This window comes from Corvus hawaiiensis, chromosome 16, assembly GCF_020740725.1.
Source record: "Corvus hawaiiensis isolate bCorHaw1 chromosome 16, bCorHaw1.pri.cur, whole genome shotgun sequence".
Classification (NCBI taxonomy): domain Eukaryota; kingdom Metazoa; phylum Chordata; class Aves; order Passeriformes; family Corvidae; genus Corvus; species Corvus hawaiiensis.
In genome coordinates, this window is record NC_063228.1 from 8,477,956 (window position 1) to 8,494,005 (window position 16,050).

At 54.5% G+C, this 16,050-nt stretch overlaps 1 protein-coding gene across 3 annotated transcripts in view; it reads left to right on the plus strand.

Annotated features, from left to right (window-relative positions):
• Positions 1-16,050, plus strand: part of PRKCB (protein kinase C beta) — a 94,601-nt gene that overhangs the window by 46,945 nt on the left and 31,606 nt on the right. For all 3 annotated transcript variants that reach the window (XM_048320798.1, XM_048320799.1, XM_048320800.1), the window contains 5 exons: positions 3,770-3,881; positions 5,066-5,194; positions 12,662-12,818; positions 13,198-13,332; positions 15,348-15,444. In XM_048320798.1, the coding sequence (XP_048176755.1) occupies positions 3,770-3,881; positions 5,066-5,194; positions 12,662-12,818; positions 13,198-13,332; positions 15,348-15,444 (630 nt within the window). The remainder of the gene's footprint in view (positions 1-3,769; positions 3,882-5,065; positions 5,195-12,661; positions 12,819-13,197; positions 13,333-15,347; positions 15,445-16,050) is intronic.

Genomic DNA, 16,050 nt, shown 5'->3' on the forward strand with positions numbered 1-16,050 from the left:
CCTTGCGTGGTTTTTGCAGGGACGTGGAGCTGTTTCTCACCAAAGGTGTTTTCCCAGCCCTGTGCAGGCAGGTGGGGAGATGCAGGAGGTGCACGGCCAGGGCAGCAGCTCCCAGGCAGGACTGGTCCCTGTCTCTGGTGGATGCCGTTGTCTCCAGTTCATCTTCCCCTCTCCCACATCCTGCTGTCTGTAAGAACCACTTGGCACAGTGGCAGGATGCCACCTGGAGCAGTCACACTGCCACCCCTGACTCAGCCTCTTGCAATCCATGCTTTCCCTGGAAGGGATGATGGACCACTTCTGTCTGCTGTGGCTTGTTCCCTGCATACCGAGGGGATTTTCCACACGGGAAATGTGGGACTCAAATGCAAGATTTTGGGTGTATGTCCCTGCCAGGGTTTGTTGAGTGCAGGCAGTAAGCTGTGGCTGTGTTGTATTTGCTGTTATGCTGTTTAAATCACTATGAAATTCACTTTAAAATGGTCTCTTCACATGAACTGTGCTAATTCTTCTTCAGAGAGAGAATTTAAAGCTTTCTTTGCAATGAGACAGGGAAAGCAGCAGCCTCTAATCTTGAAACAAAGCTCTGTGTTCTGTCAAATGCAGCAAATGTCAGTGCAGAGGTTTCAAACACCCTTGGCTGTCGGTGTGGGTCTAGCTGCCCCTTCCCAAGGCTCTGCTGCAGGAGATTTGGAGTTCCAGTGCTCTGGGAGGCTGGTGGCAGGGGCACCTTCCACTATCCCAGGCTGCTCCAAGCCCCATCCAACCTGGCCTTCGACACTCCCAGGGATCCAGGGGCAGCCACAGCTTCTGTGGGCACCCTGTGCCAGGGCCTCCCCACCCTCACAGGGAGGAACTTTTTTCTTACTTACACAAGGAAACAGGAGAAACTTGAAATGCAGTTATTCAGGGTCAAGGATGGGATTCATGTCAGACCAGTAACCTGCTGTCGAATTGGGGAGCAGAAGCCAGGTGGGCTCTGCCACCTTTGCTGGATCAGTGCCTGCTGCTCAAAGCCACAGCAGCTGCTCGCCTTCCCTGGCTCCCACCCCAGTCCCCGCTCCAGGCGTGCGTCCCTCAGTGCAGAGGATGCTGGCTTTGTGGCAGCACTGGCTGGGAAGGGAAGGGCAGAGCCTCGCCACGTACTGGCTCTCCTCATGGCATTTTCCAGCTCTGCTCCAAAGAAAGCTGTTCCTGCCCCGTTCTTCAGGCTGGCTCAGCGCTGGTGGGGGAGGAGAAGAGGTTTTTCTTTTATTGGCAAACTTCTTTTTAACCATTCTTGTTTTAAGTCTCAGCATCTGCATACGCAGTGTTCTCGTCAGTCCTGTCTCCGTGGTACAAAAATAGTCTCTTTGTACAGCGACTTCAGCCTTGCTCAAAAATGATCCCCAGAACTGCCAGTTTCTGGCTCTTTCTAAGGCTTTGGTCAAGGTGACACAAGCCACTCTCCACCAGAGCCCAGCAGCTGTTCTCTGCAGGCCTGGCTGCTCCATCACCCTCCCAGCCTTTGGGCTTTGCCCCTCTGGGTATGGGTCTCTCTGGAGCAGGGAGTGGGAGCAGAAGGTGAATCCCCGCTCTGGGCAGGGGGTGCTGGTTTGGGGAACCCAGCCTGTTTTGCCACTTTGCTTTTCCAGCTCTGGCTTCTCGAACTCTGGGTTCCAGTGGGAATTCAACATCCTTCGCATGAAGTGGGAATTGTCTCCTTTTGCATAAAGCTTGTGGTTTTTATGAATGACTGAAGCTTTCACTTGCCTAAACAGGAATATCTGTTTCTGGAAGGGAACGCAGCAGCGGAGCGCTCGGGGGCGATCCCTCTCGTGTCACGCGCTGGCACGTGGCTTCTCCCAGAGCTGCCCCGCGTCCCCCTGTCCTTGTCTCGCTGCTGAGGGAAGCTGGTGGTGGCTGATGCAGGGGGATACGGTGCCCAGGGGCTCTGCAGGATGCAGGACTGGGCAGCCAGAGACCTCCTCTCTCCCAGGACACTGGCAAGGGAATCAGGATCACAGCATGGTTTGGGTTGGAAGGAACCTTCCAGACCACCTCAAGGTTGAGCCCAGGCTGCCTCTTGGCTGCCTGCGCCAAGTTTCATGGGGAGAAACTCCCCCCACCTCCTGTTCTAGCCTAAAATCCAGGCTGTCTTTTCTCTGCTGTCTTACAAATGTCTGAGGAATGCAAAAGGCTTTCAGACGTACAGAGTCATGGACAGAACTGGCTACTTGTCCAGAGGACAGGTTAATTGTGACCCCTTATCCCCTCAACCTTCCTTGTGCCGTTGCTGGCAGAGGAGCTGCTAGCTGGAGCCACGCTAGGAGCTGTGTCTGGAAGCCGTTTCCTTGAGGTAAAATGTGAGATATTTCCAGTTTCAGTGCCTTGGCTGAAGCCTGTATCAATCCCTGGCACTGCACAGACCAAGTTAAAGGAAGCTCTGTTGGTTTTCCCCCTCCCGGGTGCCGTTGGGGTTATCTGTGGTACTGAGCAATAAAGCAGAATGTTGGTGATTAATGCAGCTGAAAGCTCCAACGCAACAGTGCTGGGAAATTAATTTCAGGGGGATGGAATGTATTGGCAGCGATGATATAGCTCGCTTCTGATTCCACTCTTTATTTATTTACTGTGCTCGGAGTGCCCTGAAAAGGTGTCTTTGCTAATGCCCGGGCAGCTTTCCAGGCCATTAAAAAGCTGCTCAGCTCAAATGACGGAGCCGGGAGCTGAGCCTCATCCCTAACCCTTAAACAATTAACCTGAGATGAAATCAAGCTGCTCCGTGCCGGAACCTTCCCTCTTTCCTGTGCTGCTCCCAGGGGTGTGGAGCCCCAGCAGCCTCCTCTGCACAGCCCCACTGCTCCAGGCTCTCCCAAGCTCCCAGAACTGTCCTCTCTTGCACGGAAGATACCAAGAAGTGCCAAACCCTTGCTCTGCCTCAGTGCTTTGTTCCAGTGCTTGATTCTATCTCCGTGTTGAGTTGTTTCTTCTGGAAGTTTTCACTGGCACCGGTTGCCCAGAGAAGCTGTGGCTGCCCCTGGATCCCTGGAAGTGCCCAAGGCCAGGCTGGACAGGGCTTGGAGCAGCCTGGAATAGTGGAAGGTGTCCCTGCCCATGGCAGGGGATGGAACTGGACAGGCTTTAAGGTCGCTTCCCACTCAGACCATTCTGGGATTCCATGATTTGTTTGGCTCTAACTCCTGCTGACCCTTGCTGGAGCCAAGGAGTTTGCCTGGTGCCTGCACAAGGGATAAAGGGATAAACTGGGCTCTCCTGGGTCTGCATCCTCTGCTGCTGGGCAAAAATCTGCCCTTGCTTTTAAGAAAGCTCAAAATATTAAAGTATCCCCTAAGCAGCTTGAATGCCTGGGAGTGTGAGGGGAGGGCTGGCACCAGAGCACAGAGATGTTTCCTGGGCAGGCTTAATATAGATGGAATCATGGGTTTTTCCTGCTCTGCATGGAAGTTGGGCAGTGTCCAGCCCTTCTGTTGGTTCATACCTACCAATTTCACCTGGTGTTTTCCATGCTAAGACTGAGTTATTGAAAAACAGTAAATCCCCAGCCAAGCCAGTGCATTGCTTGTTCATTGTTATGGCAACACATATGAAGAGGAATAAAGCTGGATCCTGGAGGTTGCTGGAAAAGGTCCCCACGAGTCGGTGGCAGTTGACTGAAGTCCATTAGCAGCACCTCCGGAGCCAGCTGGCACTCGGAATGGGAAGAGCAGGGGTGCCTTGCCAACACTGGATGGAAGTTTATAATCTTTGTCCTTTATTTCCCTCCCAGGATCCCCGGAGCAAACACAAATTTAAAATCCACACGTACTCCAGCCCCACCTTCTGTGACCACTGCGGGTCGTTGCTGTACGGGCTCATTCACCAGGGGATGAAATGTGACAGTAAGTGACTGACGGGATGGGGGCTCTGGCTGCAGCACCGGGGCTCAGGCACCCCAAGTCCTGGGCTGCAGCCAAGAGCCTGTGCCCTCTGCCCCCGGTGTGGAGCTGCAGGGCTCTGAGTGCCCGAGGGGCACAAGTGGGCACCTTCTCACCCAGTGTGGGGAGCCCCAGGGCTGCTCCAGGGAGGGAGGAGGGAAAGGTGTTGGGATGGGGGGGAACCTCCCTGCATCCCTCTGCAGCAGCATCCCCCCACATCCCTTTCCACAGCACCCCCACAGCCCCCACTGCAGCAGCACCCCCGCAAACACCCTCTCCAGAAGCACCCCCACAGCAGCATCCCCTGCAGCATCCTTGCAGTACGCGCCCTCCACATCCTCCCCTGCATCCCCCCGCGTCCCCCCGCAGCATCCTTGCAGCATCGTCCCTCCGCACGCCCGTTCTCCAGCGCTGGCTCCGAGTGACACCCTGTGGCCGTGGCCGCGCGGTGCCGCCGCCTCCGGCGCTGCCAGCGGGGGAATTGCTGCGCAGGGAGGAGAAAACGGGGGGTGGAAGCAGAGGGAGAGGACGGAATCAGTAATTTTCCAAGTTAATCCTGTACGTTCCTATTTAAGGGGACTGGGACATGCAGCATGTGCCGGCGCTGGCGGCGGGAGCAGCGAGCTTGGCTGCTCCTTGCTCAGGGATAGGGAAGTTTGGCTGTCGTGGGAACAGCATATTCCTTAGAACCTGGGGCATCTTGCCAAGGGGAAGTGAACTGCTTTAAAATGTAAATACATATATATGTATCTTTATATATAGATAGATCTTTATACCTCTCTGTGTGTATACAGATACACAGGTAATTTCTAATGCCCCTGTTTGGCTCCTGGTGGATCCAGCTGAGCACTTGGCATTGCATCCAGGGGGTGAGGGAAGAGAAGTTTAATGAGTCAGCAGAACTCAAGTAGTTTAACAAGGGCCCAGAGCCCTGGGGTCTCTCAGGCAGGACCCAGAGCTGCTGGCGGTGGGTCCCTGTGCCCAGGCTCTGCGGAGTCTCCAGCTGCCTTTGAAGGTCCATTTGCTGTGTGTTTATCCCAGAGTCCCTCACAACATCCCAGTTTAAAAGGAGGACAGGTTGTCCCCGTCCCCTCCTCACAGCCCTGGCAGTGGTGACAGGGTGCTGAGTGTCCCCTTCTGTCCCCCAGCCTGTATGATGAACGTGCACAAGCGCTGCGTGATGAACGTGCCCAGCCTGTGCGGGACGGACCACACGGAGCGCCGGGGCCGGATCTACATCCGGGCGGACATCGACAAGGACGTGCTCACCGTCGTAGGTACGTGCATGACAGGGGCTGCCCAGGGCATGCAGTGGCTGCTGTCAGTGCCCAGGAGCCCTGGCAAGGGGGACAAGGCTTTGAGCCTTCTCCGGGCACACTCCGGCCCTCTGGCAAAGCCTGGCTGGGGCTCCAGGGCTCCATGTATTGCTGGCACTTCCAGTCATGGACTTTTCAAAGGGCTTTTTGAATGATGTAAAATTTCAGCGTCTGCAGGACCCTGGGAAGGGCGTGGTTTGTGGCAGGGAACAGGATTTTCCCATCTCTAGAGGCTTTTGCCACCTGGATTTTGAGTTCCCAGAAAATAATGCTTCCCTCGTGACCTATAAGCGCCTCACAAAACATTAAGCCATGTTCTTGTGAAGCCTCTTGTCCCCAGTATGGGGACACCAGACCAAGATGTGACTCTGGGGGCTGGTGTCTTGTGAAGCAGCGCCAGCGGGGTCGGAGGCAGGGATTGCTGTCCGTGGGCACGGCAGTGACAGTCCCTGTGGGTTTGTCTGGTGCAGGCTGAGCCGTGTGGGGAAGAAGGCTTCTGCCCACGTGGGGTGACCAGGCAGCTCCGGGCGTTTCAGCTCCGCAGGGGCGGCTGAGCTGTCGCGGTTATTCCCGGATGAGTCAAAGCCAGGGGTGTGAAGTGCCTCCCCTGTGCCCACGCTGCCAGGGCTAGTGCCCCTGAGTGGGCCGGGGAGCCAGGGCTGGGACACCTATGGCAACACCGGATCCTTCTCCATCATCCCACTGCCCTTGGCTGGCTCTCCTGCAGAAGTCTGGTTTCTCACATCCTGTCGCAGTCAGAGAAGCTGTGACATCCCCAGGGTTTGTTTCTGTGGGATGGGGTTGGCTCTGTGGGATCCCATAGTGCTCCTCACTGCTCTGATGGGTGCATGTCCCCTGAGGAGTGCCATCAGCAGTGTTCTCAGATAAAACACAAAATTGTTGAAAATGTTAATGAAAAATTGAAAAAAGTTGAGGAGGATTTTATAATTTATTTTTTTGTTTTATTCGTCCTTAAAGGACAGCCTCAGTGAACGAGGCAGAACTATGTTTTCAGAAGTCCTGCTTCCCAGGCACCTTCCTGAAGGTTTGACTTACTGACTTTGGAGGTCTTTTCCAACCTGAATGATCCTGATTCCCTCCAGCCTCCATCAGATGCCAGCGGGGTGCAGAGCTCACCCTCCTGCTGGCACCACAGGCTCCCTGGCACCGTGTTCCCACCGCTCTGGAGGCAGGAGAAGCTCCCCAGGCCCGTTCTGTGCAGCTGGATTTTCATTTCTTCAGCTGGCTTTGAAAGGCTGTTTTATTTCTGGCCCCTTATGGAGGTGTTGGTGAAAACGTGTCAGCTGCTGGCTTTTCCAGAACGGAAGGGAAGCATGCTGAGCTCTCCAGCTCTGCCATGGAGCTGGCGGAGGAGTGGAAGTGCTTTGGGAGAGGAGAGCTGGGCACTGGGGAGCCCAGATGGCCTTCAAAGCACAAGTGGGCACCCAGCCCTTAGGAGATGGAGCCACCCAGTGCTGTGCTGGCACTGCAGAGGGACCACCTGGAGTCCTGGGGCAGCTCTGGGCCCCTCACGACAAGGAGGACACTGAGGGGCTAGAGCAGGTCCAGGGAAGGGAACAGGGCTGGGGAAGGGGCTGGAGCACCACGAGCTGCTGAGGGAGCTGGGAAAGGGGCTCAGCCTGGAGAAAAAGAGGCTCAGGGGGGACCTTGTGGCTCTGCACAACTCCCTGACAGGAGGGGGCAGCCGGGGTGGGTCGGGCTCTGCTCCCAGGGAGCAGGGACAGGAGCAGAGGGAACGGCCTCAGGCTGGGCCAGGGGAGGTTCAGACTGGATATTGGGGAAATTCCTTCATGGAAATACAGGTGGAGTCCCCATCCCTGCAGGGATTTAAAAGCCGTGTGGATGTGGCACTTGAGGACATGGGGCACTGGTGGCTTTGGCAGGGCTGGACTGGATGACCCTAGAGGAATTCCCCGACCCCAGCAATGCCTGCAGGAGCTGCCCCGGCTGCGCTGCGGGGGCACGGCGCTGGAGGCAGCGGGCGGGGGCAGAGCCAGGCTGCCTCTGAGCAGATTGCTGGTGGGAAATGCCCTTTACACGTTTCCGCAGGAGCCCCAGCGTGGGGCGGGCAGGGGCTGGGTTTCTGTCGAGGACGGGAGGGGCAGCCCCGGAGCCTGGCGGGGGTGGGAGGCAGCGCTGGCCGGGGCTGAGCCCACCTTTGGTCCCGCTGTTCGGGAAAACGGGGCTGCTGTGATGGGGGAGAGCTTCTCGCTGTCTCACCAGCTGGGGGACCCTTGCCCAGGAATTTCGGGAGCTTTCCCGTGGCCAGAGCATCCCATCTGTGACGTGAGGAAGGTGCCCGGCGCAGGCAGGAGCAGGCAGGGCCGGGCCGGTGCCTGCAGGCGGCAGCACGGGCACGGCCAACTCCTCTTGGATTTTCCTCTTCGAGCTGACAAATTGAACAGGGATTTGCCGTATGCTCTTCAGCTCTGTGCTTTTTTCTTTTCTTACTCTGATTTTTTCCCTTTTCTTTGTAAAGCCGATCGTTCACTCCTGATGGCAAAAACAGATTTTTATAGAATCATTGAATCCTGGAATGATTTGGATTGGAAGGGACCTTAAAACTCATCTCTGAAGCTCATGTGCAGAGACACCTTTGACTAGACCAGGTTGCTCCAAGCTCCACCCGGCCTGGCCTTGGGCACTTCCAGGGATGGGCAGCCACAGCTGCTCTGGGCACCCTGTGCCAGGGCCTCCCCACCCTCACAGGGAAGGATTCCTTCCCAATATTTAGAATGTGGATGTGTCTCTGAGCCCCTGGTGCAGGAGGCAGGCGTGCAGCAGGCAGGGCATTGCCTGGCTGGTGTGGGACAGGAGCAAATGCACATTCACAGTCCATGTCCTGCTCTGGGCTTTGAACAAGTGTCTTACTAGTGGGAAAAAGCTGCGGAACAAAGTAGGAGATCACAGCAAATTAACGTGGCATCGAGGCATTGTGCAGTTCTGCTTCCGTAACAGCAAAGCTTCCAGTGCAGATTATGCTGAGCCTGTCGTATTAAGGGCCATGAATATTTGCATCTGGAAAATGGAGGGTGGGGAGGATGTGAAGGCTGGGAGTCCATTAAAGCCATTGCTGCTCCGGGGTGGGAGCTGCATGAAGGACTCTGCGCATGGCTCCTCTCCAGAGCCGGCTCTTCCTACCACGTTCTGGTGGGAGCTGCGTCCATTGTGTGTCAGAGCATCCCACTGCTCCTGCATCTCTCCTCTCAGGGGAGCAGTGGGGTAGAGGGAGAAGGTCTAAAAGGTACCAAGTTTAAAAGGGATTAAGAGGCTGCACTGAAGGGTTTATGCTGTGGGGTCAGGGTGTGTGTGGGCAATCTCCAGTGTGGCCTTTGCCTGTGTGTGTGCAGCAGAGGGTGCCCTGTGCTCCTGCAAGGGCTGCCTGACAGGACCATCTCGGGTTCCCTCTTGTCCCTCGGGAATGTTGGCCACGTGCCGATGTTCCCAGTGGTTCCTGCACAGCTGAACCCCCCTGGCAGCCCTGGGCCCACGGTGCCAGCTGAGCCCCCCGGCACTCCTGGCAGTGCCTGCCGGGACCGGAGCTTCCCTATTTACCGACCTGATGAGGGAAAACAGTGACCAAAACTGAAACCAATTATGCCGTGATTAAATAAACGAGCTGGAAGTGTGTTAATTAATAATCACCGGCCCAGGCAGATGCAGCCATAATGAGTCCTGTGCCTTTTCCATTGTATGAACATGTGCAAATATATTCTTATCAGAGCATTAATTAAAAGTTTTAACTCACAAGGGTGTTAATCCAACTGCCGGATGCTGGCTGGGATGGGGCTGCTCCTGGCTGGGGATGTTGGTGCTGCTGCAGGGAGGAAGATGAGTGCTGCAGGTCAGCCTGAGGGCCCTCCCCTCCCCAAAATCCCATCCAAGACCTGTGGAATCAAGGGCCAGTAGAGGTGATGGGCTGGGCCGAGGGGGTGGAGCTCTGACCTCTCCTTGCAGGGAGACAGGCTTTGGAAGGGTTTTTTGCAGATCCATAGAATCCTGGAGTGGTTTGTTTTAAAGACCATCCAGCTCCAAGCCCTTGCCATGGGCAGGGACACCTTCCATTAGACCAGGTTTCTCCAAGCCCTTGAACCCTTCCAGGGATGTGACAGCCAGTTTCCCTGGGCAACCTGTGGCAGTGCCTTTTCCTTTGGAGGGCAGTGGGAACAGAACTTCCTGCACTGAATACGCTCCGTGGCCCTGTGTGCTCCGAGAGGAGGGGACAGGATGTGACAGCCCATGGCAGCTGCCTGGAGAGCAGGGTAGTAGTGGGTTTGTTGTGGGCTTTTTTTTAATTTCACATCAAAGTGAACCCCGTGTGGCATATTTAGGAAATCACTTTCTGGGGTTCGTTTATCCAGCGTATTAACCTTGCCTTTCCTTGAAACCCTGGGAGCTGGGGAAGGGGCCTTGCCCTGCTCTCACAGCCACAGTGAGCTCCTGGCCATGACCTCCGTGCTCCCCAAGCTGCCTGGAGAGCCCATGCTCCCTCCTGCTTTGGGCATGTGGCAGACTGATGCTGCTTCCCACGTTTTCCATTGGAGATGTGGGTGTCTCTTCCCAAGCCTGCTCCGCGGTTACGGCTGCCAGAGTAACTCAGAGATGTTGTCTGAACTGTTATTGAGAAGCTATTGCAAATTTTGCAGAATAAATTATTCAAATATCATTCACCCAGCTCTGCCTGCCCTGGCCCTGCAAGGCAGAGTGGGTGACATCTCCTTGCTGTGGCAGTGGAGCAGTGTCCCCACTGCCACGGGAACTGTGTAGAGGAGGAGGGCACTGCCAGCACTGCCTCCTTAAACCCCCTAGTCCAGAGATGTCCAGGACTTACCAACATCTCATCCTGACCATGGTCTGAGCCCACAGTGGCATCTCCTTGGCCAGACTTGGTGCCCTGAGTGATTTAGGACTTGCTTTAAATGGGATCATAATATTCTTACTCATCACTGTTAATAATGATGTTACTGCTTCTTAATGATGCACAAAACTGTCAGGATATGAGAGATGTAAAACTATTTTACATCAAATTTAACTGTCAAATAAATGCCATAAATGTTGGCGAGGAGCACATCTCCCCTGCCGTGAGATATCGCTGCTGCGCCGCTCCAGGTTTTTATTTTTCCTTCACTTAATTGTTGATTTCTGCTTGAAAAGTCAGGAAGTTTCTTAAGGTCAAGCAGAAGCATTTTGGTTTTTTTAAATGAATAGATAAAATTATTCCCATTAATGAAATTTTGAGGTCTGCACGCTGAGATAATAACATGAGGTAATCAAATCTCATGCTTCAGGGCATAAACTGATTAACTGCGAGGGCCAGGAACGGCTTCTCCTGTTCCTTAAAGAAGTGAAGGGCAGCCTGATAAACAACAGAGGGTTGTTCATTAGTCTCCAGAGGATGTTGTGTTGGCTGTTGGGACAATGAAACACAGAGCAGAGTCGGAGCTGGTTCCGTGTGACATCATTCTGTGTCTCCTCCCAGTGAGGGGACACCGGCCATGTGAGAGCCCAGCGACCTCTTCCAGCCCTGGGCTCGTTCTGCTGCTCACATGGGGGGTCCTCGGGTGTTTCTGCTGACCCTGGGGCAGGTGAAGGGTGAGGTCACCAGCGAGGACCATCCCACTCCCCTGCCCCAGTGCTGCTGCTCGGTGCCCAGCCCTGTGAGTGGCACTGGGCTATCCTCCCCTTCCCTGAGGCTCCTGCAGCTCCCCGTGCTGCAAGTGGGCAGGGGCACTGAAAGCACATTTTCATGATCATTTTAAAGCCGGGAAGATGATAAGAGGCAGTAAGAGTCCAGGGTGGGTGCGTGGAGAGGCCCCAGTTCAGCAGGGCACTGGGAACATCGTTCCCCGTGCCGTGGCAGCGCCAGGGGTGCAGAGGGAGCCCCAGAGTGGTGGCACTGGATGGGCTTTAAGGTCCCTTCCAACCCAAACCATTAGAGGATTCGATGATTCTATGACAGCATCTCCGGTGTGGTCCCTTGTGCCACTGTCGGGGATGAAGTCATTCCCTCCCTGCTGCAGGGGCAGGAGGTGGCTGTGGCTGTGCCTCCTCCCAGGGGTGTGGGGAGCACAGAGCTGCAGGATGGATGGGACAGCCGGCGGCTCCCGGCAGGCTCACACCTCTCCCTGTCTCACAAGCTGCTGTCAGGGCTGTCACGTTTGATAAATGAGCTTGTTTATAAATGCAGAGTTGAATTTTGGCTACGAGTGTGATTCCGTGGAGCTGGAAATTGGACAGTGCTTCAGGAGGACAGCAATAGATGGCAGATTTTGGGGCATTAATTCGCTTTTCAAAACTCCCTAGTTCCCAACCTCATCAGAAATTCCTTGAGTGAGTTGGGAACTGGGCAATTGGTTTTACTCTTCTGACTCTGAAAGCACCTTCTGACATCCTGTGGTGCTGCACACACACCTGGAGCTCTCCTCCTCCTCCTGGGATTAGGGGGTGAAGCTGAGCACTCCGTGAGCCTCACAGCAGAGCTGCTGGTGGGACCTGCTAGGATTTCAGGCTGTTCCTGACATGGCAGGACCCTCTGTGCCGGATCCCTGGGCTTTGTGTAGACCTGGGGAGGCGGGTCTGCTCCGGGCTTCCTTGCAAACAGTTTTTCCCCAGGTTATGGCTCGGCTCCATCCTGACCCATCGGACTTCCCATCTCTGATATCTCTGCTCAGGCTGAGGGGGAAGATAAGATCCTTCTCCTGGCAGTCAAACCCTTTTGGACTTAATCTGGGTGAAGAGACTCAGCTCAGCCTGGCTGTATTTAATTTGTCCAAGCTGCAATCCAATTACAAGCAGCTGAGTCACCTCAGGTTCGCTCTTCCCACTCTGCTCCCGCTTCCCGGAGGAGAAGCTGCGGCCCTGGAGCCAGGGCAGTGCTGCCCAGTGGGCAAGTGATGGTGCCCTGTGGGCATCCCCCAGCTCCCCAGGGCCATGGCAGCTGAGCCTGAGGGGCCCCAGGGGGAACCTGGGTGCTGGATGTGGTCGCTGCTGCTCCACTGCCTTTGGGTACCAGCTTCTACCCCGCTGCCACTGCGTTGCTGTTTCCACTCCTCGAGGAAAGCTCCATCCCCAGGCCCTCACAAATCAGTGCAATTCTGCTTCCCAAGGGGCAAGAGGAAACAAATCAGCTTTAAACTGCTTAAAACTGAGAGCAAACAACAAATCATCCTGTCAGAAAGTAAAAATAATCTCCTGAGTCGACCCTGCAGCCTCCCCCATCCAAGAGAGCTGTGTTTGCTCGGCGTTAATTATGTCGTTCCTCATGTAATGCCCATGTCTGCACAGATCCAGTTTAATTCTGCTTTTAATCACTATTTTCACACTTACTCTTGGCACACAGGGAAGTTGTCATTTGTTGGGTATTTTTATAGCTGGAATACTGAATTTAATTCTTTCTCTCTTCCCCAGTAAGAGATGCTAAAAACCTAGTTCCTATGGACCCTAATGGCTTGTCAGATCCCTACGTGAAGCTTAAACTAATCCCTGACCCCAAAAATGAAAGCAAACAGAAGACCAAAACTATCAAGTGCTCCCTGAATCCTGAGTGGAATGAGACATTTAAATTGTAAGTACAAGGAAAACATTTAAATTTGCAAAGTGAATTTTCTCACCACCAAGAATTAATGTGACTTTATTTGCTCTGATTTAATTATTCAGAGGCATTGAGCTGATTTGACTGAGAAATGATTCTTTTTGTTCTGTAAGTGGCACAGAAGCACTCAAACCTCTGCCCTAACCCCACTCAAAGCCGAGTGTGTCAGGGCAGGAACTCCATGCTCTGTGTGAATCGGATGTGCCTGGGAAATTAAATCTTGGAGACCTCAACAGGCCTTGAGGACCATCCCTTCCCTTTGAATCCGTGTCCTTGTGGAGCATAAGGGGACACGGTGGTGTGGGAACAGCTTCCAGGATAAAACCATTCCTTTTCTCTTCCTCTCTTCCAGCCAACTGAAAGAGGCAGACAAAGACAGGCGGTTGTCTGTGGAGATCTGGGACTGGGATCTGACCAGCAGGAATGATTTCATGGGCTCCTTGTCCTTTGGGATCTCTGAGCTGCAGAAGTCGGGAGTGGATGGATGGTGAGATGTGATTGTTTTATGAACACTGTGGGCACAAAGCAGCCCAGAGTGTTGTAGGTGGGAGGTGTGGCCGCCCCTCAGACCTTGCCAGCTTCCTTCTGCTCTAGTCACCTGTCCCAGCTCTGTGGAAGGTGCTGCTCCACCTCTGAGGCTGGTGAGGGTCACTGGTGCCATGGGAGTTGTCTGTGTGGTGCCCAGAGGTGCCAGAGCAGTGTCTGAGTGCAAGGCATGGGCTGGCTTTGTGTGACCTCCTCCATGTCCTTGGGCTGGGGGCTTTGGGGGGTTTTTCCTTCCCAGGGGCACACACAGGTACCCAGGACTGCTCTGTCTGAAGGGCTGGTGCTCCCGTGGGGTCTCATTGTGGGGGCTTGGGGAGGAGCTGGCCCTGCCTGCCAGCATCTGCCAAACAGGCATTTTCCAGCATTTTCTGCTTGGATTCCCTCAGTTTCTGTACTGGAGAGACACCATGGTTTCCTCAGGTGTATGGGAGAGCAGGGCTGCAAGGGGGTGCTGGGGGGTCCCCTCTGAGCTGTGACTCCTGGCTGGAGCTGGTGGGCTGTGGAGGGCACTGCTCAGAACAAGGAGGAGTTACAACGTGTGTGATTACTGCTGCTCGTTAGCACCGAGCCATGAACGCAGTGGGTCTGGAACACCCCTGGATGGGTGTCTCCATTTCTGTTTTATCTCCCCCAGCAAGACACATGGTGCCTAATTTCCCTGGCTTTCCCCCAGGCACTGGTGCCTGAGAGCTGTGTTACCTGTCCATGGAGAGTGTAATAATTGAAAAGAGACACTAAATGTCCTTTGGAGACTAAACCCTGCATGTAATTAAGCTGCATTCCCAAGCTGAGTGAATACCCCAGACTGGGTTTTCCACCATGGAAGCTGGACATGTCTCCCTGAGAGCAGAGAATGGAGAGGAGGAGGAGGAGGAATTAGGTGGGTTGGGTGCCCACACCGTGCCACTCCTGGGCAGAGCTGCAGGTGCTCCCACTGCTCTCCAGCCTCATCCTGTCCCCGCTGAGCTGGGCACAGTGTGTGGCACAGTGGCATTACCAGGCCTCAGCCTCGCTCATCACCAGCCAGGCCCTGATGGGGACACGGCTCCTCCTCTGGAAAACAGCGGGAAGCTGTCACTTCCCCCCGAGTTCCCAGTCACCTGTAAGGGTGCGTGTGTGCCACGCGCTGCCGGCTCCTGGCGCAGCCCAAAGCCTGAGCGCTTTCCAGCCTTTTAAAAATCCTGTGAGTGGAGATGTAAGTAATTTTCCTTGTAACAGTGCTGGCTGGAGTAAAGCGAAGGAGAAGGAGCTCTGATCTATATTTCATATCTAAACAACTGCAGCTAATGGAGAAAACAAGCTCAGAGCCTGTGCCTGTGCTGTGCAGACAGGGCTTTGTTCCTGGAGCAGCCTCTGCGATAACACCCGGCCAAGATCCATCCTGGATGCGGAGCCTCCGCTGCCAGGGCCGGGCTGTGCCCCCCACAGGGTGAAACACCTGGGATCTGAGTGGCATTTCCACGATCTCTGGTAATTGCTGCTTAAGCTTTTCTCCTCTTTTGGAGGAGCATCCTGTGTGTGTGCTCAGGGTTGGCAGCTCCAGCCCAGCGTTGGCACGTTCCACGTGCTGTCCTCGTGGGGCAGCTGGTGGAGAGGGGGTTTGCCCACACCTGTGCCCGTGGCTGTCATAAGAAACACGTGCTTGTCTGTGGGGTTTGGGGTCAGGATTGGTCGGGAAGTGACACCAGTGCTCTGTGTGCCCACCACAGCAGGCAGTGGATGTGCTCCCTGGGCTGTGGGGGTCCCCAGGACAGCAAGAGACCCAGAAACATCCCTCCACCTCCTGAGAGTCTGGGGCTTGCTGAGGAGGATGGTTTGGGGATTCTTCTGACTTTGGGGAAGGGTCCTCTGGATGCTGGTACGGCAGAAGCAGAGCTGTGCTGGAGCAGAGGGGAGGTCCTGCCTCCCTGCAGCCCCGCCTGCCACCCTGACCCCGCGTTCTCTCTGTCCCTCCAGGTTCAAGCTACTCAGCCAGGAGGAGGGCGAGTATTTCAATGTCCCAGTGCCTCCCGAGGGAGAAGAAGGAAATGAGGAACTGAGGCAGAAATTTGAGGTGAATTGATTTTTCTTGGACTCAGGGGTTTTTTCTCACTGCCTGCCTGCCGTACCCCCGGCAAGGGACTTTCCCTGCCAGCTCTTTCCCTGGCAGTACAGGGAACATGGAGCAGGGTCCAACTCCCCAAAGAGGCTCCAAGGAGAAATGTCTGTTTACTTCTTAATAAGGCATGGAAGTTCTTGCTGAATGATTGATCCAGACATTGCTGAATTAGCAGATCTTTGCCATTTTTCAGTGTAGCTGAAATCTCCACAGAACCCTGGGAATGAGTGTGGTACATCTGGAGGCTTACATGCAATGAGCCATACAGAAATAAGAGAGTTGCCCTTATGGTTCTCAGCGTGAACTCTGTAATTGTACCAGAGACTAGAGAGTTAGCTCCTGTTCTCCTTCCTTTTTTATCTTATTTATACACAACTTTCCTGAATATCCGAGAAAAGACAGTTCTAATACAACACTCGGCTACAACCAGTGGTTTTTGGCTCTACAAAGAACTAGCCCCTGGCTTTTATTGTATTTCATGGTGTTCCAGTGGTGTTAAAATGGTCTGGGAAGTCAGATGATGAATTGTCTACAGATCAGAAAACGCATTGTCCAGAGGTG